At 38.4% G+C, this 22,860-nt stretch overlaps 1 protein-coding gene across 3 annotated transcripts in view; it reads right to left on the reverse strand.

The window, feature by feature from the left end:
• Window positions 1-4,068: 4,068 nt before the first annotated feature.
• The window catches only part of LOC127648747 (zinc finger FYVE domain-containing protein 9-like), a 34,185-nt gene continuing 15,393 nt past the window's right edge, over window positions 4,069-22,860 (reverse strand). The window contains exons 4-19 of one of the 3 annotated variants that reach the window (XM_052133485.1): window positions 21,206-22,719; window positions 18,954-19,053; window positions 17,620-17,796; window positions 17,374-17,537; window positions 16,228-16,336; window positions 15,837-15,959; window positions 14,796-14,951; window positions 12,751-12,975; window positions 11,117-11,199; window positions 10,906-11,010; window positions 8,047-8,197; window positions 7,689-7,769; window positions 7,362-7,524; window positions 4,587-4,692; window positions 4,317-4,493; window positions 4,069-4,230 (exon numbers count right to left, since the gene is read on the reverse strand). In XM_052133485.1, the coding sequence (XP_051989445.1) occupies window positions 4,069-4,230; window positions 4,317-4,493; window positions 4,587-4,692; window positions 7,362-7,524; window positions 7,689-7,769; window positions 8,047-8,197; window positions 10,906-11,010; window positions 11,117-11,199; window positions 12,751-12,975; window positions 14,796-14,951; window positions 15,837-15,959; window positions 16,228-16,336; window positions 17,374-17,537; window positions 17,620-17,796; window positions 18,954-19,053; window positions 21,206-22,719 (3,596 nt within the window). Of the gene's footprint in view, window positions 4,231-4,316; window positions 4,494-4,586; window positions 4,693-7,361; window positions 7,525-7,688; window positions 7,770-8,046; window positions 8,198-10,905; window positions 11,011-11,116; window positions 11,200-12,750; window positions 12,976-14,795; window positions 14,952-15,836; window positions 15,960-16,167; window positions 16,337-17,373; window positions 17,538-17,619; window positions 17,797-18,953; window positions 19,054-21,205; window positions 22,720-22,860 lie in introns of all 3 variants that reach the window. The other 2 variants (XM_052133484.1, XM_052133483.1) reach the window with 2 other exon arrangements.

Raw genomic sequence — 22,860 nt, forward strand, 5'->3', positions numbered from 1 at the left:
ATCATTTACTCACTCTCATGCCATCCCTGATATGTATGACTGACTGACTTCTGCAGAACACAAATGAAGATTTTTAGGAGAATATTTCAGTTCTGTAGCTCCATACAATGCAAGTGAATGGAGACCAAAACTTTGAAACTCCAAAAAAACAAAGGCAGAATAAAATTAATCCAGAAGACCCCAGTAGTTTAATCCACATCTTATTGAGCCATTTAATTGATTTTGGGTTATGACAGACCAAAATACAACTCCTTTTAAACTGGAAATCTTGCCAATATACAGAGTGGATCGCTTCAGAAGATATGGATTACTTTAATGATGCCTTTATGTGATTTTTGGAGCATCAAAGTTTTGGTCACCATTCACATGCATTGTGTGGACCTACAGAAATGAAATATTCTAATAAAATTCTATGTTTGGGTCACCCATCTGGGTTGTAAATGAGAGATTTTTCATTTTTGGGTGAACTATCCCTTTAATACATCTCTGGCACATTTGAAGGGCCATAATTTCCAGTCACAAATTGTGCTTTGTCCCGTCTTAAATTGCACTGTCAATGTTGATTCTTCGTTATATTTTTGGTTCTTCCATAATTGTCAAGGTTTATGCTCAACTCTCTCTCGGTTGTCTGGTCATGTTACTCATCATTATGTTTTCATTCTATGGGCACCATTCTACTCTCCCTTCCATTTCATACAAAGTTTGTCAACTTTCAGCATTTTTGTAATTAAATGCGAGACTATGAAAAACTGTTTTTCCTGAAATTTTCCTTTGACTTCTCATTAAAGGAAAAGTGTCCTTTTATTCTACTCTACATTGCAGATTATTGATGTAAGAATACATTTTCAGTGTCATGTGGCTGAGAGATATGGCATATATTTGTATATTCAACAGGTTTGATAAAGAATGCTTTTATTGACATTTGTAGTGTACAATAAAGAAAGGATGTATACATAACTTTCTTTTTGGCTTCTGGTACATTGCAAAATCATTCTGCCCATGTCAGTTTTAACATCACGGAGTAAACCAGTCAGTAATAGCTGAATAGTTTGTACAAATATGTTCATCCCAGCACATTCACACCTCACAAATGTTGCTCCAAAATGCAAAGTTCTTGAGAAAAATACGTTTTTGTTGGTTTTAATATGCATGCTGTATTAGTGGTTCAGGATGGTCAAAAAACAAAGGCTATGGTAAACAAAACATGACAATACTGCACACCTGGATAAAATGCCAGATGAATGCAGAGTAACAAAAGGGTGTTTTGGGCTTTGTAAGTAGGAAGACAATGCAGCTTTGATATAATGCCATTTATTTTTAATGAACAAGCTGTCAGCACTCTCTTCTGCCAGAAACGTGATTTATGTCTCAACTGTTGACCTGCTACAATAGGTCTGTGAGGTTCACCTGCTGTGGATATTCATTTCAGCTATTGTCCTCATTCATCTGATGCTCTGAATGCCCTTCACCACACTGAGCTCACAACAGCCTTATATGACACTAAAGTCAATATGCAAAATAGGAGAATATGTTACCACACCACCTTTACTCTCTTGTCTGGTGCTCTGTCATCTGATTGAAAGATCAACTACAGTTTGATTGTCAAGATCCTACTTCAGCTAATTTGACTGATTATGACGGACTAAAAAAAGGCCTTATATCTGTGGTTTACAAAAACATTCTGCGGTGTCAGAGCTTATTTCAATTTAGCATGATTGAAAATTGAGCGTGTTTATATGCATGTTCTTACACAGATTATGCCTAATAAGCAGATAACGTGCAAGGTGGTCATGTAAATGACTTGAATGGTTTTCCTCTATTGGATTAAGGTCATAAACGGTCTAAAAATAAACTTATTGGCACATGTTGATTTTTGCCCATTACCCAGATTTCACTGCATGTAAACACCCACTGCCGTTCTTACCAGTTTATACAGAGTGAACAAGTTTCGTGTGCATTTGCATTTTTACGTGAAATTCAGTGGAAAATCTCATGTAAATACTATCCACAATAGTGGATTTTGCCAATAACCGATTAATCGGCTGATAGTTTTTCAAATCAATTTATAGATTTATGTAAAAGAAAAAATAATAGTATTCTTTCTATACTATGGCAGGCAAAGACAGTGTCCAAATGAATAAAATCCCAGATGCAGTTTTTGTTCAATCAAAATCCCAATTATTACCAGAAAAACAAATTAAGATCTGGTGCATAACAAGGAACTTTTAAGTATAAACAAACCCAAAACACACACAAGGGGACTCTTATTTTGAAATGACAAAATTATCGGCAACTACCGACACAACCAATAGTTCCAAAAAGCAACTACTGGCACAGAATAATCAGTAAAACCGATATAACAGTCTACCTCTAGTAATTTTTTCTAATAATCAGATTTTTGGTCATCAGCGCATTAGTGTGTATGAAAACACACTCAAATCCAATTGACCGTTGTAATCTAGTTTCTGATAATGGGGATATGGGTTTATGAAATTTGAAACCAAATTCCCATTTCTCTGAAAATATGATCCAACATGCATTGAAGTCATAATACTGATTATATATTTTGGGAGAGTGACAATATTATGCCAGATAACCATAGAAGGCAATACATTTTCTACATTTGAATGAAAAATTGATACAAAAAGTGAATTAAAACAAATCACAGTGAGTCTGATATAACATAAGACAGTAAAAGATACAATTTTGGGGAAAACCACTGGACGGCGACGGCCCATTTCACAGAGCAGTACTTTCCCATGAGATTCACTCACCTAAAGCATATTAATAATATTCTTAGCAGCTCTGCAGAAGGTCTGTTTTAGGACATAATATATAATTTAACATTGTGAGAAACCAATCGAGTGAATGACTCAAAACTGACAATATATTTAAGGGCGTAGAGACAACAATCCCCGCCAAAATCCAAACTTTCCTCTCATTATCAATGATAATAGCGTCCATCGTCCCTTTAAATACAAGTTTTCACTCTTCAGTTTTCTTTATTCCCTCCTTTAATTTTCTTTAAAATGGCTTACTTTCCAGTGCACTGCATTGCTATTTAAGTCTAATCTTTGCATAATCCTTTCAATGATAACATGTTCAAAACATTAGGAGAACATTAAGTAAACATAGACCATTTAAAAGGTTTGGAAAAGAAATGGGACGGGAACAGGATGCTAAATGCAGTGGCTTCTATCATTAGATGAGAATAGATCAAAACCAATCCACAACAAAAAGCTCCTTTTGAGGAACTTTATTGGACTGAGACCTTCAGTAGTGACAACACTCAAAGTTGTAGATGAAATCCTGGATGCTGCATGACATTATGTTGTTAAATCTTATGGAGTCAATAACCAGGTGAGAAGAGTCTTTTTGTAACAGAGGTCCATTCTTGACATTTGTAACAACTCAATCATCATTCCAAACGCTGTGCCATCTTTCCTCTGCCTGCCAAGCAGTCCATCTCTGAAGAAGCTACATAATTTTAGCTTTGGAGCAATTTTACACTCATACAACAAGAAAAAAAAAAAAAAAGGGCAAATTAAGCAATTTGAGGTCCATATTCATTAAATAAAGCATCTGGTGATTCATAAAGCTTGGAGGAGAGACTGAAGCTCAAAGGAAGCCATTCCTCTTTTTGTATTGGGGTCCAGGCACTGTGCACCAGAAACAATTTCACAGAGCAAATCTTCCTGATAGAGTTTCTCTCCATATTTAATTCCAATGTTCCAGGAGAGTCTCCATTAGGGCTGAGAGTGTACAGCGCACTCTTGTGTTTCAGGAGTTTCAGGTTGCTACAATGGGTTCTGAAGGAATCTAATTCAGGGTTGCCACCCTTTCTTGTCACTTAACATGGCCTATGGTTTCCACAGTGGAGTTGGGAGGTGGAAAGAAACGAAAGAGCACCACATTCAGAGGGGATGGGCTGAGGGTCCCAGTGGAGATGGTGCATAGATGGATTGGAGGACTTTTTCCTGCACAGCTATCTGGCTCTTTGAAGTGCAAATGAGAGAAAGAGAGAGGGAAAGGAAAAATGGAGACTCGAGCTGGATGGATATCATCCTTTCAGGAGATGATCTCCAGAATGTAGAAGATGAGCTCCATAACCACAGGCCCTTCGCTCAGCTGGCAAGCCCCACTGTGGATCACTGGGATGAGGGCACTGTCGAGATCACTCAGGTACTGTGGGAGCAGTGGATGACCGTTACTGCCAGCTGAGTAGCCCACCTGTAATACATTTCAGGATATGTCAGATGTCCATCTGGAATACAACAGCTTATCTTGTCATTTCTTCTAAAGTCTGTCATTCTCACCTGGTCAGATTTCAAAGTGACCCGCAGGCCCAGTTTGGCCATGCCATCCTCTTTGAGAAGTTTGAGGTGAGGACACAGGGCCAAGCAAAAAGCCCTTGCCACGTTTTCAGTGAGTCGGCTGTGGTCTGCCAGATCGCTCGGACCATTAGTCTGGTCCTCGCTCCGTAGGAAGAACACCTGAGAAAACAATTTCATTAATAATTTTCAAGAAAAAAAATAGACTACACATCATGATACTTAAAATTAAAAGAATTAATCAGTATTAAGGACCTCTGTCCAACGGATGATTTTCCCATTGGCCTTATACTCTGAGCCATGGAAGATCTTAACACTGGTGACTGACTCCATGGATTTCCCATCAATAGGGCTGATGACTCTGTTAAAACAAGTGTACATAGGTGATAATACCATTCGTTGATAACAGTTTAGTTCATTTCACCACAACAGCTCAGCATTCACCATAGTGCCCCTAAAGCTTGTCATCAAGCTCCTTTGTAAACAGATCTTGGATTATTTGATGGTATGTCCAAAAAAGGGAAGAAGTTGGGGTACCAAAATCTCATCTACTCTGAATGTAAACGCTGGAGGAACTCAAAGTCTGTGTTAGATCCTTATTCACCCATGATTGTGTCGCCAGGAATGATGCAAAATCATTAATTGTGGGTTGACACAATGGTCATGATCAGATGCAGTGAACAGAAAGGAGGTTGGAATTCTGCCAGCATGATTTCAGGACAACATAAAATCCTCTCTCTGAACATCAGTTAGACTAGGAATATGCTTGTGGATCTTTCACATACATATTTACGTCAATAGGCCTAAAAAGCACTGTAATCTTTGATGTTGTTTTAACCCAAATGAATGGAGTACAATAAGTCCTAACATATTACCTCTATTACTTGAGTGTGTCGAGTTAGGTGGATGATTTTCATAATTTGTTTGTTCAAACTGTTATTTGAACTCAATTTTTGAGTTCAAATAATTTAGCTGAACTTGTTTTAGTCTGTTGCTAATGGCAACAAAATGAATATGATTTTTTATTATATGAAAGTGCTTTTAGAGTTGACACAACTTACAACTTTCAAGTCAACTTAGCATGTTAAGATGTCATTGTACCTATTTGTATTCATAAGATGAATGACCAAGCATATTTGCCACCTTAGCTCAAAAACATAAACTGATGAGCCAAAACATTATGTCTACCTGCCTAAGTAGGCGATCCAGGTCATTTAAACTGCCAGGAGATTGAGGCTAGTGCTGGATCCACACCAGTGCGTGAGTGCAACTTCAAGGCTGCATCCGAAACCAGGAAAATGCTGCCTCCGAAGGATGTATATGGAGGTACAATGAAAATAAGGTGCTTCTCAAACTGTTCGGAGACAAGTTTCCTTAAGAGTTCCATTCATTCAGGGGGCCTGGGTAGCTCAGTGTGTATTGATGCTGGCTACCACCCCTGGAGTCGTGAGTTCGAATCCAGGGCATGCCCGGTATGTTTTGAGTAAATGCGAACGCTAACGTGGACATGCCATACATGGTTGCTGGACAACTGTGTGTACTGTTATTTAATTCTTGCCAATACATTAACAATTTCTTCATGTGCAAATAAATTACTAAAATTTGATGACTAAACAGAGATCTGACGAAACTGCCATCTACAATTTAAAATACAATATTATTATTTAGTTTTGTGTGCAATTCAGTAAATATAGTGCTTATTATTTTTTTGCAATTTTATGTTTGTTATTTACTATATTAAATTAAGTGATATTGCTGAACCGGAGCACCCTCCACAAGCCTTGCCGTTTCATAAATGCTCTGACCGACTCGTCTGGCCATAACAATTTGGCACTTGTCCAAATCGGTCAGGTCTTTACTTCTGCCCATTTCTCCTGCATTCACATTAAATAGGAGAACTGATTGTTCACTTACCATCTAATATATCCAGACTTTGACATGTGGCATTGTTAGGAGATGATCAACGTTAATCGCATTTTATCTTTGCTTTTGCTGTTGCCTTTGTCAGTACTGTTAGTTAATGGTTGTGTGGTGATATTCAGAGCTTGGTGTGTGTCAAGTGTTGAGGCCTAACAATAGTACTAAAAACAAGATGAATTATATTTGTTATTTGAACCAAACAGGTAAATTCCACATTACTTAAAACAGTTTTGTCAATTGTTTCATCTATTGTCTCAAGACTTTTTATGCTGATTTTCTTTTATATCAATGTAACTTGAGTCAATGCACAAAGTGAAACACAACTAAGTTAAGTTGAGTCAGCTAAAAAAAAAATTCTCTCAGAAAAACAGGAAAAAGAGTTTCCATAAAATGTTTAAGTTAAATAAATGTGTCCAGGCTTACAGTGTGGACAGCAGTCTTAAGTTCCTGGGTATCATGAAGAATGTCTTTACATGGTTTTATCACACTAGCTTTATGATTGAAAAAGCATGGCACTACTTTTCATTCTCTAAAGATTGAAGAACTTTGCCAAGCCATCAATTATCCTGGACAAATGCACTATTACACTGTATATACCTGACTGGTCACATCACAGTCTGATATGGTAGCTCCATCAATTGTTCTTTATCTTTGGCAGTTTGCAGGGAAACACATTTCATAGCCTGCAATTGCTGCTAGATTTTGAATTGATGTGCATTTGATTAAGATACCACACTACATTAAACCAGCAAGTATCATTAGTTTGTGAGATGTTCTTCAATTAGGTTTTAGGGAATAGTGTTGCAGAACTTGTTTGTTTGTGATTTCACACAACGGCAGCTTTGATGGCTATTTTCAAGGCAAAAACCAGGTTAAAAATGTAATAAAAAGGTATAGTATGAGGTTTATAAGCTATATAAGGTTTTTAAAATCTAGTTTTGATACAAACTCTATACTCATTCTCGTCAATTGTTTTTACAAATATTTTCTAAAGAGCTGAAGCTAAATAAAAAACAATGTCCTTAAGGAATGAAAACCACCACAATCCCAAAAAATATTCTTCAGAGACAGTGGACAGCCCTAAAGTTCCAGCTTTACTTGTCTGCTCACCCCTTGTTGACATTGTGGTCATCCTCAACCCATTGGATTTGGACCTGCTCCTTGTTCTCTTCCTGAGAAGCTTTCCCACAGGCAATACTGAAATCTTTCATCTCTCTTAGGGCTTGCCGTAAGGCCTCCATAGTTTCAGCTGTAATCTGCACCATCACACCATCTGAGACACAAGCATTTTACATTAGTAACACATCACATCTTACAGTGCTAAAGGAGCTCTGTGGGTCAATGGTTGGTGGGACAGAACCTTTACTTAGCATTACATGGTACTGCAAGTACAACTCAGCCTCACTGTAAAGAGGCTAAAAATGCCTTCTGTGGTACCTTCAACAATACTGGTCTTAGCTAAGAAGCCAGATGAAGCCTTCAGAGCCCCACTGAACACGAAAAAGGAGGCACCAGTCACTACAAAAGAAATGAGAAAATAGCACGAGTACATACAAATTATTTTTTTCCTTAAGCTTAAAAAAAAACAGGCAGGTGTATTAAATTGTGGCTTTAATATTTTATGTAGCAATAAGGCACTCAAACCAGTGCTATATTGTAAATACATGAACAACAGCCTTTAGACGTGGTTATTCAAAATATAGCACAGCCTCTCACACCATATTACTTTAATAGATTATTCTTGGTACACATTGTTCTCCATATTAACTCTCAAATGCATATAATCATGACGCACCTTTTCGAGGCTGGTGATGAATACTGATGGCCTGTGTCTGGTAGTTACCGTCATCATTCTGAACACAAACGAGGTGGGAATCTGCCCGCTCGTTGAAGCACGCTCCCATGGCCAGCACATGCTCGTTAGACTTATTCATTGCCTTCATGAGCTGAGAAAGAAGTTAAATCAAAACTTTAGCCTAATTTTGCTAATTTATGCATAATCGTAAGCCTTAAATATAGCTGCAAGCAGCAATTACGGGGCCAAGCACAACAACGGCATGTACAGAAGTGTTACTGGACATCAGTGATTATGACTAAGATAAGCAACATAAAAACATAAGTAGAAGTGCTTAAATTAAAATAAAATTAATTTAAAACATTTTATCTATTCAAGAACTGTTTAGTATATCAAGAAGCTTTTGATAAGTTTCTTTCGTAAGTGTCCCTGGATGATACACAACAAATTTCGTGGAAATCAGATTTACGGCCTAGGAGTTCTAAATAGTAGGTCTTCCATTAAATTCAAAAACGTTGCGAAAATACAACCCCACGCCCATTTTTGCATGCTCACCGCCAAATTCGTTCAGCATTATTTGAGACTACGAAAGAATGGGTTGCTCTATCAAAGTGCTTTCGATAACCTTTTGACCCCAGTGTCTCTACATGATACACAACTCATTTTGTGCAAATCGGACTTACGGTCTAGGAGTTCGCAAAAGCATATATATTTTTTTTTATAAAAATGGCAGAAAATCTGGTCCAGTGGAAATTGAAAACATGGAATCCATTTACCTGGCATGAGCCAAGGAATCAGGAGGACAAATAATTTTGATTCTAGGTTGTACGGTTCAAAAGTTATGAGCAAAAACTGTGTGCATCTTTGAACATTTGGTGGCGCTAAAGCATTAGAGACACCAAATATCGGTCAGTTACAGTTTATAGTATCCTCTATCAGTTTGCCACAGTGTGCAATTTCATAACTTTCCCATGTATGTTCTATGGGCTGCCATAGACTTCAAGACAGAAAAAGAAGAAGAATAAATATAGCTGAGAGCAGCAATTAAGGTTAATGCCCTTTAAGTACATATGTAACAGATATTAAGTATTAATTAGACATCTGTTTGCAACTAAAACAATGATAAAGTGCCATAATTTTCAGAAACATCAGGTTAGGTAGCACAGAGATATGGTATTTTTTTACAGTACAGACTGTTATAGCACCATCAAGAGGCAGAGGTACCCAATTATTTTCATGTGTCCTTAGATTGACCTCCTACATAAGTGTTTCAAATTTGGTGATATCTCATTCCGTTCAAGAGGTTTAACTATTTAAGAAAAAAATGGCAACCCCTACTTTGTAAGTTTTGGCGCACTATTGCAATGGTGCATCAACAGTTCAAACTTTGTTTGATAATAATTAAGATTGGGACTCCAGAGAACCTTTCTGGACTGACTTGGGGGAACAGACTAGGACTAGTTCAAATAGCTGCTAAAAGTTGATTGGTCAATGGCGGCCATGTTTTTCAAGATATGCGGCTGTCCTCATAGAACTTGATGGCAAATTGGACAAAGACACTGTATGCAAAATTTTAAGTCGATCGGACCAACGGTTTCATATTTAGATTTTTAATAATTATAGAACCACCAAGAGGCAGAGATACACAATTTTTTGGTGTCCTCAGAATGACTACATACATATGTGTACCAAATTTGGTGATAAAATCTCAATCCATTCAAGAGTTATAACTGTTTTGGTAAAAGTGGCCATGCCCCCTACATTTGAAATGATGAATTGAGAATGTTATTTTTCTTCACTGGTTTATTTTCCGATAGGGTGAACGGCATAGAACTAGTTTGAAAAAGTATTCTTGTTAAATAATCTAAAATATTTAATGAACGATTTGATTCACACCAATGGTTCTTGAGGCAAAGTTGTTCAGAAAGAGGAGGTCTATCATATGATATGAATAACGTGTTTCTCTGTGAAAGGCAAGATATGTGACTGTCCTCATAGGCCTTGATGGCATAATTAGTAAAAGTGGTGGGAAAACTAGGGGGCAGAGCCAAAAATGTGGCTTGAAATATTCGACATTGACCGAGAATCACTGGAAACAATTATTTTGTTTCTAGCCCTTACGGCCCAAGAGTTATGGCCCAAAATTAGATTTTTTTTTGGACAATATAGCTCCACCTATGGGCCGATCGGAGCGATTCCATGCATATGGTTAGCCAGCCTGAGTACTACCATCCCTAAAAGTTTCAAGTCTCTAGGCCTTACGGTTTGGTCTGCACGATCAGTTTTACGAGACCTCTATCAGAAAAAGAAAATCAGTAGATTTGCAATAGGTTTCCAGCAGCTTCACTTCTTGGCCCGCTAATTAAGAAAACCAGTACATATACAATAGGGTTCCAGAACCTTCGATGCTTGGCCCCTAATAATAAGAAAACTAATGGATACAACAGGTGTCTACGCACCTTCGGTGCATGGCCCCTATTTAAGTCCTATACGAATAAAAGGCAGCTTCTAAAAGGAAGATAATAACACTAGGCAGTTTTTAATTAATCCATCCAATGTCAAATGTGTGCCACTGCAAGTTCTGCTCTATCAAAAACTTATCAAACACAAGCTAAATACCTAAAGTCTTAAAAGAAAAAAGGATGCCAAAACAAGTGGTTGTCAATGCATCACTTGATTTGTGGGACAGTTGGCATAATACTTCATTTTGCTATGCTAGCTGTTACTCAGTCGGTTAAATTTTTCAGTGCATTCTATTTTTATTTTGTTGCCAGTTGACAACCAAATGTTTTCTGAATAGCAATGAAACTCTATGGGGTATTCTCCATGTACTAACATTCTGTGAGATGTTGAAGTTACCTCATTGTAACGGTTGCTGGGTATCTTGATGCAGGTCTTCCTCACTTCCATGTCCAGCACCAGCCCTTTCACCACTGGCAACGTGTACTGGTAGTTCCGGAAATCCTGCAAACAGCCAAATTACCTTTAAAGGGTCTATTTCAGTTTAAGTTGAGTGCAACAGAAAGGAATGCGCTTATAAAGGTGATTGAAGTGAAATAAGGATTCTTACCGCCAATAAGTTCATAATGGTATGGCCAGTCTCCCCAAAAAGTGGTTTTCTAAAGCGAACACTAAATAGCGGGCAGGGGTAGACTGCAATACAAGTGAACATGTTAAGAACACACTTATTCAGTAAAACAAGTAAGGGACAGTGTATAGTCAGCCGGTCATCATTACAAAATAAACCCTGAAAGGGTGATCAGGATTTTTACCATGGGGGGTTTATTTTGCAATAATATCTGACTGTACATTATCCAGCTTATTACATGGCTACTTGAGCTGAAATTATTTAATTATGCAAGACAGACCGACCGTAGAGAGCCATGAGAGAAAAGGAACTAGCACAGTGTAACACTGATTCGCAGTTATTATACAAAAATCTTTGACTACAGAATGCAGTGATTGTTTAATCAGAATCAAGTATTCCAGAGAGCCGTTTTAAGTCATGTTCTTCGAACATTTGAAATATATAATTCAGAATAATCTCATTTACAATTCATATGACTGAGAGGCCCCTATTTTATAATACTACAACAGTAATGTACATATTTAAAGTTATTACACCTGTGTGTTATAGGACACATTCCCTGAAGATCCCAGCATACTTGAGATTAGAACTGTCCGTACTGTTTCTAAGTGAGCCTATTGCATGTCAAGGCTGAGATTCACGAGTTAAGAAGCTCTGCGGGAAATGCTCTGTTAATATATTCCATCTCCACAGGAGGTAGAGCTTACGAATTAGTTCAGAGAAGTTCTCTCTGTGTGTGGTGGTGGTGGTGGGGTCTCAGAAAGATGGAGCAATCTGAAGACATTTTCTGCATTGCTGTAAGCATTAGAAAGAGGGCTTATTTCATAATCAAGCGAACACCTCAATAAGGCTGTCAAATAAAAAATCTAAATTAGAATATTCTTTGAATTTAAGATAAAAATGCACATTATATTACTAAAACTGCATTTGAATTTTGGATTTATGCCAAGCACTGAAAATGTGGCACTTCAGGCCGATCGCATTCTTGTGCAATCAAAGTCTAGATGCAGCGCAACAATTACTGTTTAATAGAACGCAGGTGTCTTGAGTCGTTTTTAAAGGCTGAAGTTCTTTTTAACTTGACACGGCATTCAAAAAAAACGCTCCTGCACAAGTCGCTTAGTAAACTACAAAATGCAGCAAAACGGTCAAAGACGTCCGTGTAGCGCATGTTTACATAGAAAAACAATTGAAAAACTGTGTGGATTCTAAGATTAAGCAATGGATTTTAAAATGCTTTGTCAGGAAAGGAGTTAATATAGAAATGTGCTTCTCGAGATCCTCGTGTTCTGTTAAATACTGTTGTGCTCCGTCTGTTTAAACAGCCTCTGGGCTCAAAGTCTGAGGTAAATTCGAATTTAACGTAAAAAGAATTTTGGTAATATTGGATACAAATTTCGAATTTAGTTTCTCAGCCATGTTTGCAGCCCTACATCTCAACATGACAAGGGATAGAAAACATATCACATCATTCAGCCAAATGCAACTAAGACTACTGAACTATTCCAAATAATCCAACGAATACTGCAGGAATCATCAAAACTATTCAACCACTTTTTTCAACACAACTAAACCCTTAATGACCCCTCAAATTTAACATCAAACCACAAACTCACATCTGTATTCCGCCCCCAAGCGGAGCATAAGTCGGATGGGAAAGACCTTGGCCCATGGGGTCTCCCACTTCTGCACCAAGATGCCAAAGACGTAAGGTGGGTTAGGTAAAGGCAGGTCCTGCAGGGACTGGAAAGTGGGGCTGATGTAAAGGAAGCCACCATGCTCCTTGCTTCCCAGGAAGCTCTGAGTGAAGAAGGAGTGGCCCAGGTGTTTTAACACATTTCCTGCACAAAAGACAGTGTGGGATTAGCTCAAGTTTTACCACTTTTCTTGCTTCAATAGAAAATCTATTGTGGTGATGGGAGCGTGGTACAGCGCCAGTTTGTGAATGGAGAGCGAGATCAGGAGAGGAGAACAGTAAGGATCATCACCTGGCAATGATTGTCTCTAACAGCTGTTTGTCATTGCAGTGAGAGTGGAGATGGGCTTTTAAGAGCGAGCTGGAGGACAGTGAGGGAGAAAGCAGCACAGAGCAGTGTGTTCCAGAGTGTGATTTGCTTTGTGCTGAAAAGCATTATTTCAGTGTGACCACTAAAATGTGGGATATACATATAGAATGTGAAACTGTGGGTAATTAAGCCCTTTGAGCTGATCTCACCATCTTCCGCTTCCTCCCTTGTCACAAAAACTAAGAACTTAGTTACATCTACAAATACAAACATTTTTCAACTTCTCAGCACTCTTAGAAATATCAATATAAATTGATTGAGATGTGCACAGCAGCCATGAGGCCATGTTATAATGCGAGAAATAACATGAGCTACGGTTTATAAAACCTTATTAAGTAGCTCTAAAGAAAGTATACATTCTGTCACAACACTGAATATAAAAAAGAAATAAGTAATGTGCGTTTAATGACAGGTTATAACAATTAGGGTCAGGGCTTGAAATAATGTCTTAAGAATTAAAAGCACCTAGTGAACTGACTACTTGGTATTTTTAGGCAAAGTCCAAGGCAGCAATGCATTAATCCTTTGCAGACAATGCAATAACAAAATGAAAATAATTAAATACAAAAATAAGGCAGATAAAGTTGGGAGATATGTCAATTTTAATTACTGAAAAACAGCTATATAAATCTATGACAAAATGAACTTATTTGAGTGTTATGCATAATAATATATATATATATATATATATATATGTATATACACACATACATACACACACATCCATAATACTTAAAGTATTGTTTTGGTGTCTTAGCAATGTGCTAATGCCAAACTCGGTTTGAATTATTTGCGTAGGACACAGAGTTACTGCATATGTAGAGTGTTTCAAATCAGTCACTTAAGAGGTTACGTTTAAGTTAGGATACTGAAGGCAGCTGCCTATGTAGACAGCACACTTTGAAGCAAAACTAATGACTACAGCTAAAAATAATGCTACTCATTTTATTTCGATAAAAATAAAAGGCTCATAAGTTTCACAGCATTAGCCACTACATAAGCTGACAGCCACTGAACCAGGCCAGACAGACATAAAAGGCATTTGAATTGTCTGCACTTCTTCCACACATCATGCATTAGGCATAAAGGGAAGCAGTCAGTATATAACATGACATAGAAACTCTTCTGTGGCTAAATCTCAGGTCTCATTTTCGGCCAAGCAAAGATAAAAATAAGCAAACAAACAGCAGCCATGTTTCGAGGGCTAGCTAGTCTCCTCAGCTTGTCTGAATCTGATACCTCAGCTTGCGCTTCCTTCTTGCTCGTGAAATGGGTGGGGTGTGTATGACATTGGCATCAGGGCAGTATTAAGGGTGGGTTTTAGGCAATGCTTCGGGGCTATTGGCCCGTTGGTGGGAATGCAGATCGATTTTGGTCTTGCGGCTCGAGGCCAAAGCTACTGACCCCAGCTAACCAGTTGATAGCCCTGGCTCACACAGGCCCAATAGTGGAAGCACAGCTAATGTCACAGGGCCAGCAGCCTAATGTGACCTATGAGAGCCTCCTAGAACAGCAGTCAAACTTTATTTTTGTAGGCCTCTGTCTCATACTGTCTGGACCAGAACAGTCCCCCTGGTGAAGGTATATAAGTTTACCTGTGAGAGCCTCTCTGTAGAGCTGGACAAAGTGGCTGAAGATGTCCTTGGGAATGCTTTTCTCATCAGGGAGGCACTGTAGAAGCACTACTACTTCTGCCTGGCCCACAGCATGCATACCCTTTGTTGTCATATACCAGCACTTTCTATTCACATCTTCAAGCATAAATAACACAAAAGGCAGTTATGACTTTTGAGAATTATGGGAAATCTCTCTGTAGAGTCAAAGACAGCTTCACATGTTTGCAACTTTCTGCAATACCACAAAAGAATTACAATGATTGGTGATAGAAAAATTAGAACATATTTCTGCAATAAGCAACACAATTTGAGCTACTGTCCATATACACAGCACAAACAGTGTGAGATGAGTTACACACCTACATTCAGCACTTAGTGTCAGGTGTTTAGAACAAACACCTGACCCCAAGTATGAGCTATAATAATAGCGATGCCCAGATTTGAAAGCACCACTAATTAATACTACAATAATGCACATTGTTAAACTGACTAATAAAATTTGGATATTTCACAAAAAACTTTTTTATAAATAAATAAATCATTCCATAAAACTGTAGACAATAGAGTTTGACCGATAGTGGATTTTGCTGATACCGATAACTAACAATAGAATAGAGCCATCAAATTATAGAATGTAAAAATATTTTCTTTGTCTTTCCTTACTATGATGGACACAAGAGGTCAAAATGAATAAAATCCCTGTTTGTTGTGCAACCAAAATCCAAATACTAACTTTGTTTTGTTTTTTTAATTGAGTGCATAATGCAGGACTTTAAACTATAAACACTTCTAGAGGGTGCTTTTATTTTGTAGCACCAAGATGTTCTAATTGTAGAATCCTCCAGTGCCTGCCACAGAGTTATGCAGAGGAATAATATTAAAAAAAAAAAAAAAACTGGCATAGAGATTTTATGATAACCGATATTTCCAAAACGCAACTATCTGCACTGATTAATAGGTAAAACCGATATATCGGTCTGCCTCTAGTAGAGAACATGAAGAAACGAGTGGCACACTCACAGTTGACCAGTTTGACCATGGCCAGCAGGTTGGCATTGAGAACAAAGACCAGGGGATCAGGACCCCCCTCCTCAAGCTGCTGCATTAGTGCAATCTCAGAAGGCCTCTCCTCCACAGCATAGTCTGCAGACAAGACACTAAATATTATTCTTGTAAATAACACTTTGAATTATTTTTAAATGGCAAACTTCATTCATGGAACAGTTCTGATGACAAACCGTCGTCCCACCCAATGAAAGCCTTCCCTTTGCATGAGTGGTGGAGACATAAGCAGAAACAAAGAATACATGCAAACAAACATGCACAAACAAGCACGAATGCTCATATTTACAGGAGTGGAGGCAGCTGAATGGTGAGGATGGGCAAGCACCTGTGATGTAGCCTCCCGTACCTCCTTTGATGCCTGTGGAGATGAGGATGGGAGGAAGCCCATCCTCTGGGATCAGACTAAGGGAGCTGCCCACTGGGCTGGCAGCCAGTGCAACTGGGTCATGGGCCACCTACAACAAGGTTCAATAGATAAACTTATGGCAGGACACATCCTAATAGGACTGTCTAAAGATCAAAGTAAGGGTTATTCTATTGCAGAGCAATGAAGAAAACAAAATTAGGTTCCTTCAGGAAACTTCATTGCAACATTTAATATAAACTTATTGAGCACTTTATTATGTACACCTGTACACCTACTTATCCATGTGATTATCTAATGAGCCAATCGTGTGGCAGCAGTGCAGTGCACAAAATCATGCAGATACAGGTCAGGAGCTTCAGTTAATGTTCACATCAACCATCAGAATGGGGAAAAAATTTGGTCTCAGTGATTTTGACCATGGTATGATTGTTGGTGCCAGATGGGCTGGTTTGAGTATAAAAATCATGCAGTGAGCGGCAGTTCTGCGGACAGAAACACCTTGTTGATGAGAGAAGTCAAAAGAGAATTGCCAGACTGGTTCGAGTTGACAGAAAGTCTATGGTAACTCAGATAACCACTCTATACAGTTGTAGTGAGCAGAATAGCATCTCAGAATGTACAACACATCGAACCTTGAGGCAGATGGGCTATCAGCAGAAGACCATGTCGGGCACTTCATTAGAACAATAGTGTTCTTAATAAAGTGCTCAGGAAGGGTACATCCAAGCAGAAATAGGACACACAGTGAGTTAAATCTGCATGGTAGTAAAATACAACAGCTACCACAACAGAGAATAACAAACAATACATTGGACTCAACAAGACAGTATTTTCAAAATAGGACACAACTGTGGATATAGGATTGTTATGTGCCTCATTATAGCTTTGAGTGATGAGGTAAATGTATTGTATGCATAAGTATTAACATCATAAAGTATAAACCTTAAAAACCTAGGTAGTACAAACATTTTTATATCATAAAAAGTATAAACAATGGGCATAGCTAGTAAATAGTTATTGCACATACACTCAAGACGCATCACATTTGGAAGAGAAAAAAAAAACACATATTACTGATAAATAGTTCAGTTTATCAAGCTTAAATGAAACAATGCAAGTTCTCACCTCAGAAGCATTGGCTCCTGAGGATTTGCTTGAGTACTGGGATGCAACCACAGGCTGTGGGGGATTGGGGTTTGCCGCAGGCCCTTCAGCTGAGTCTGTAGCTTCTCCATTGGGAAGAATGCCATCAGCAAACCATACCCTTCTCTGCTCTCGAGTTAGAGAACCTGGCAGTATATAAATATGGTAAGGCTGACAAACAACCAACTCTTGAGTCTGAATGTCAGTAAAAATACACAAATTATTTACCATCAGTTCCTGACTGTTTAAGGACACCGACAGGCACCATAACGGTTGGTGGTGGGGAGCGGAGTGCTCCTGATGCCTGGGCCTGCTGCAAAGGGGGAATAGTGGAGCAGTACTCCGCTGGGTTGTTGGGATTGGGGCTTTGGTTGCAGCCACCTCCCATATTTTCCAATGCTTGAGCTAATAAGGGAAAGATCACAGGATCTATTTACACAATAAAACTCACATTTTAAGTGGGTCCTTTCTAATTTCACTTTACAAAACACTTTAGGAATACATTTTTTTTTAATCAATTAATTCTGTTGTAAAATCTTTGCTTTCTACATCATAAAATGTTACCTAAATCTCCCAAAATAAAAATACAAAAATGGAATTCAAAACTTCTGAATTAGATCTCCATTCGCTTAAAGGGATAGTTCACCCGAAAATGAAAATTCTCTCTTTATTTACTCTCCCTCATGCCATCCCAGATATTTATGACTTTCTTTCTTCTGCTGAACAGAAAGGAAGATTTTTGAAGAAAATTTCAGCTCTGTAGTTCCATACAATGCAAGTGAATGGTGGCCAGAACTTTGAAGCTCCAAAAAGCACATTAAGACAGCATTAAATTAATCCACACAAATCCAGTTTTAAATCCATGTCTTCAAAAGCGATATGATAGATGTGGGAGAGAAACAGCTCAAGAGAGATATATATATATATATATATATATATATATATATATAAAAATATTTATCTGTTTCCCATATCTAGATTTTTTTTAACTATAAATCTCCAATTTCACTTTCATTTCCACATTCTTCAATTGCTTTTTTCTATTTACATTCGTCGTACATATCGCCACCTTCTGGTTAGTGAGGAGAATTTACAGTAAAAAGGACTTAAATATTGATCTGTTTCTACCCACACCTATCATATTGATTCTGAAGACATGGATTTAACCACTGAAGTCAAATGGATTACTTCTTTGTTGCATTTATGTGCTTTTTGGACCTTCTAAGTTCTGGCCACCATTCACTTACATTGTATGGACCTACAGAGTAGAGATATTTTTCTAAAAATCTTCTTTTGTGTTCAGTAGAAGAAAGTAAGTCACACATCAGGGATGGCATGAGGGTGAGTAAATTCTGAGAATTTAAATTTGGGGGACTATCCCTTTAAGAGAAATCTACAGCACGCTAGTGCTGATGACAAATGCAATCAAACCATTTTGTATCATCATTTAGCAAAGATTCATGTTAAACGAGAGTACTTGGGAAATTTGATGAGGTTCAAAAACTCCCAGCCTACAAAAGGGAATCTATCATTATTCTTAAGCATAGTTTCACATCACTTACCATTAATGAGAGCACGGTGGCAGGTGACACAAACCCTTGCTTCTTTCCTGTCCATGTACATCAGCCTGCTTTTCAGACTACAACATGCTGCACAGAACACCTGGACACACACAATAAACATGCTTGTTTAAAATTAGTCTGCACAACTAAATTAAACTAAACAAAAACACTATGGGAGTAATTCAGACCAAACACACTCTTGCATTACAAAAAAAGCTAGACACATCACAATGAAAGGAAACATAGTGCAGATGTCTCAAGGTGTTTTTAAAAGTTATTTTTTCTTTATCCTATTCCAAAGAAGTACATGGTCTTGAAGATTCACAGTTCTGTCAGATTAAAATTTTGCACCACAGCTACGATTCATTTTCACTCAGTTCCTTCCACTTGTTTCAGCCATATCTGTGAAAATATCATTAACAATGCAGCGGTTTATCACCAAGGGAAATTAAGGCACTATTCCAGCCAATTCACAGTTATTTTTAAGTGCTGCAAGACAGACATTTCTCCCAGATGGTTTCTGACAGATTCACAGGTTTTTAGCTGCCCGACAATTCCCTTCTTGAAATTCATCTCTCTCGTTTACAGCGGTATGGCTATCAATTTGTCAAAATAAATAACTGCCACATTATGTGACATTGCAAAGCACATACGGAAAGGAAAGTGACATTTAAACAGTTGGAGGTAGGACAATCTTGAATTCCGCTTGAGCTTCCAAATTGCCTGAGCACTAATTTTAACTAGATTTTTACATTTTCTGAAGAAAACGTGAGTGGTGCTTGCCTGTGCAAAATTTGCCACGATATACTAAGGTGTGATTTGCTACAAGTGAATTGCTACATGATTGTTGTGGTAGTTTTTACATTGCTGTGAGGTTGCTAAAGTGTTTGAAATAGTTGCTTCCTGGACCCCCCAAAAAATTGCTGGACTGCATAGAAAAGAAATAACACATCTCCCCTCAACAAACCACAGGATTTGATGTTTAATGGTGCGGGACTAATTATGCTACAAAGTTTAATACTTAGGTTAGGGGTTAAGCATACCATAGCCATAGGTATGAACAGGGGTGTAAATTAACATATTACAAATAATCTTGTTACTGTAATTTAGTTTTTTCACCAGTCTCTTAGTTTTTACTTAAGTAGATTTTAAATGCTGTAATTGTACTTTTCCTCAGCTATTTTCCCTCCATCTGTGTTCACTACATCATTGTCCCGATTTTTTTATCCATCACCTTGCTTTGCTAGGGAGAGAGAAAATGTGACTCTTGACTCCAATCAAATCAAATCACAGAGAAAGACAGAAGGGGCACAGCATTTGAACTCAATACTCACTACTCATGAATACACTGTAAAAATGTCAGTAATTTTAACAGTACAATAGTGTAAAAATGCATACTGAAATAAAATGTTAATTGATTAACAAATTTTAACTGTAAAATATACAGTAAAATGTTTTAATATATTTTAAATGTCAATACAATAGTTTTTACAATAAAATGTATACATTTTATAATTTAAATGTAAAAACAAAAATATTCCTGTATAATTAATGGTAAAAAGAACAAGAGAGTACATGTACTTTTTTTACAGTAAATTATTGTTAAAATGAGTTTATAAAAAAAATGTTCTGTGTTATATTTGACGTAATTTAGCTCATGTTTACTGCATTATTTAAATCTCACATGTGTTACCATGATGGTGTTTAGTGTTTGTGTGAGTGATACTAAGCACTGTCTCAATAAGTTTACTGGTCATTGCTCCTGGAAGAGGCACTATTGATGAACTTCATGTCACCATGTGCTCTTCTGTAGTCACTACGGTGATTAACAAATACCTAATAAAGTAAACAACAGATTTTACAGTTTAAGAAGGCATGTTAATGAAAAAACAGAATTGTTTTGTTTATTTTACAGTGCCAGCATGTAAATTAAAACCATATTAAACTGTAAAATGTACAAGTTGTTCTGTAAAGTGGTTTACATTTAACTGTATTTTTTACAGAATTATTCTGGCAACCATAGTTGCCAAATTATTTTTGTAAAAACAACAGGATTTTTTTACAGTGTACTTTTGAATGAGCTACTTTTTTTATTCTTAAGTGGTTTTTAGGACAGGTATATTTAATCTGCTCACACAAATTGTTTTGGGAAGTAACAGTACTTCATTGTACTTGAACATTTTACTTGATTGATTGATTTTTCCACCCCTTGTCTTAGCAAGCACCACTAATTAATGAGAAGGAGGCCTTACCTCGCCACAAGCCCGACAATGATGTCTTCTTTTAGTGAAGGTGAACTTGACCTCACATTTCATGCAAATGGGTGCTTGAGAATCAGGAACCCACACAGGGGCCACCTCCCCCAAGGAACTATAAGGTTTCTTTGAGAAGGCTCCCTGTTGGTCTGCCTGAAGGTCATTGTCGGGACTCTCAGAAGGAATGAGCAAGGCTGATAAACCATCACCAGTCTCTCCATTTATTCGAACTACTCCAGCCTCTGTTCCTCCACAAGACAACTCAAGGTCTCCTGTCCTACACTGTGGCTCTAGGTTCTTGTTCTTGCCAGAAGAGCCAAATTCATTCTGGACTTGGCTCGAGAGAGGCTGGGGAATTTGCAGATTCAGACTGACCGTTTGTTTTGGCCGTGCGCCACCATAGGACACGCTGACAGGCTGCAGCCGGCTGTTGTTGAGTTTGCATGTTCTGCCAGCTTCTGATCCCCGAACTGGATCACAACAATCCTGCTTGCTCTCCTCCATCTCCTTTTCCTCTGTCACAGAGTCCTCCTTTGAAGGGACCGGTGGCTGGATGTCAGCATTTCTATCAAGTTCCATCAGACCATTGGACAGGGACTTCTCCACCCCGGGCGATTCAGCAACTGTGTCACTGTGGATCCCCTCCTGGTCCTTCTCAAGTATTTTGTCTTTCTCTTCCTGATGTGATGTCCAAGTAACTTTCCCTTCACTTTCAGTCTTAACCAGTCCACCATTCTGAAAAGCACCCTCATGATTCTCACTCAAGCAGTCTACACTGCCATTGGCCATTTTGTGCAATGCTGTTTCCCCTTTCTGGGGAATACTTCCCTCCTGAAATGTAAGATTACAGTCCCTCATTCCAACATCCTGGTCCCCTACAGGTGAACCCTCACTGTCAGACTTGCTTGCCTCCAACTCAACAGATGAGACACCATTCTTCAAAACTGATGGCCTGCTTCCAAGTCCTTCCTTAGGAAAGAGGAAATGAGAGTCATCAAGACCAGTGCCACTTCCCTCATTGGTACCATTCTGCTCTGTCCCAAGCTCACAGGGCCCAGTGTCTAAAAAACTTTGTTGGTCTGTAATAGGTTGACTTTTCTCATTGTTGGCCTGAAGGTCTTCAGAACATCCGCTATGATTAGGACTAGCTGAATAGCGGTGTTCCAGCCCCACTCTGTTGGAGGATGGCAAGTCTGGAAACTGCCCTTCAGTGCTCACCAGCTTGCCAATATTGGGCTGGGGCAAAGGGGGACTGTAAACATCTGCTGGCTGGTCCTCACTCCTGTCCTCTGGCTGTTGCCCCTGCCCCGGTTTCCCATCTATCCTGGTGACCTCAGCCAAAGAGGAGCCATCTGAGGTGTGGGACTCCAGAAGAGGCTTGAAGCTGATGGGGCTATCTCTTGGGCTGAGGTCAGAGTGGGTAAATCCAGGGTTCAAGGAAAAGAGGTGTGATGGAGGGGCCAGAATCTGAGTCCATTTGGCATCTGAGAGAGTCGGTGTGTCTGTATCATCTTAGGAGGAGACAAACAGGGAGAGAGAACTCATTAGCTTCGTTCTGAGAAAGAATACAAAGATTGAAACAAAAAGTTTGAATGAGAAATTAGGTCAGGCTAGATTGGAAAATGTTCAGGAAGTGGGCCAATCTGGTCATT

Source organism: Xyrauchen texanus, chromosome 9, assembly GCF_025860055.1.
Source record: "Xyrauchen texanus isolate HMW12.3.18 chromosome 9, RBS_HiC_50CHRs, whole genome shotgun sequence".
Lineage (NCBI taxonomy): Eukaryota > Metazoa > Chordata > Actinopteri > Cypriniformes > Catostomidae > Xyrauchen > Xyrauchen texanus.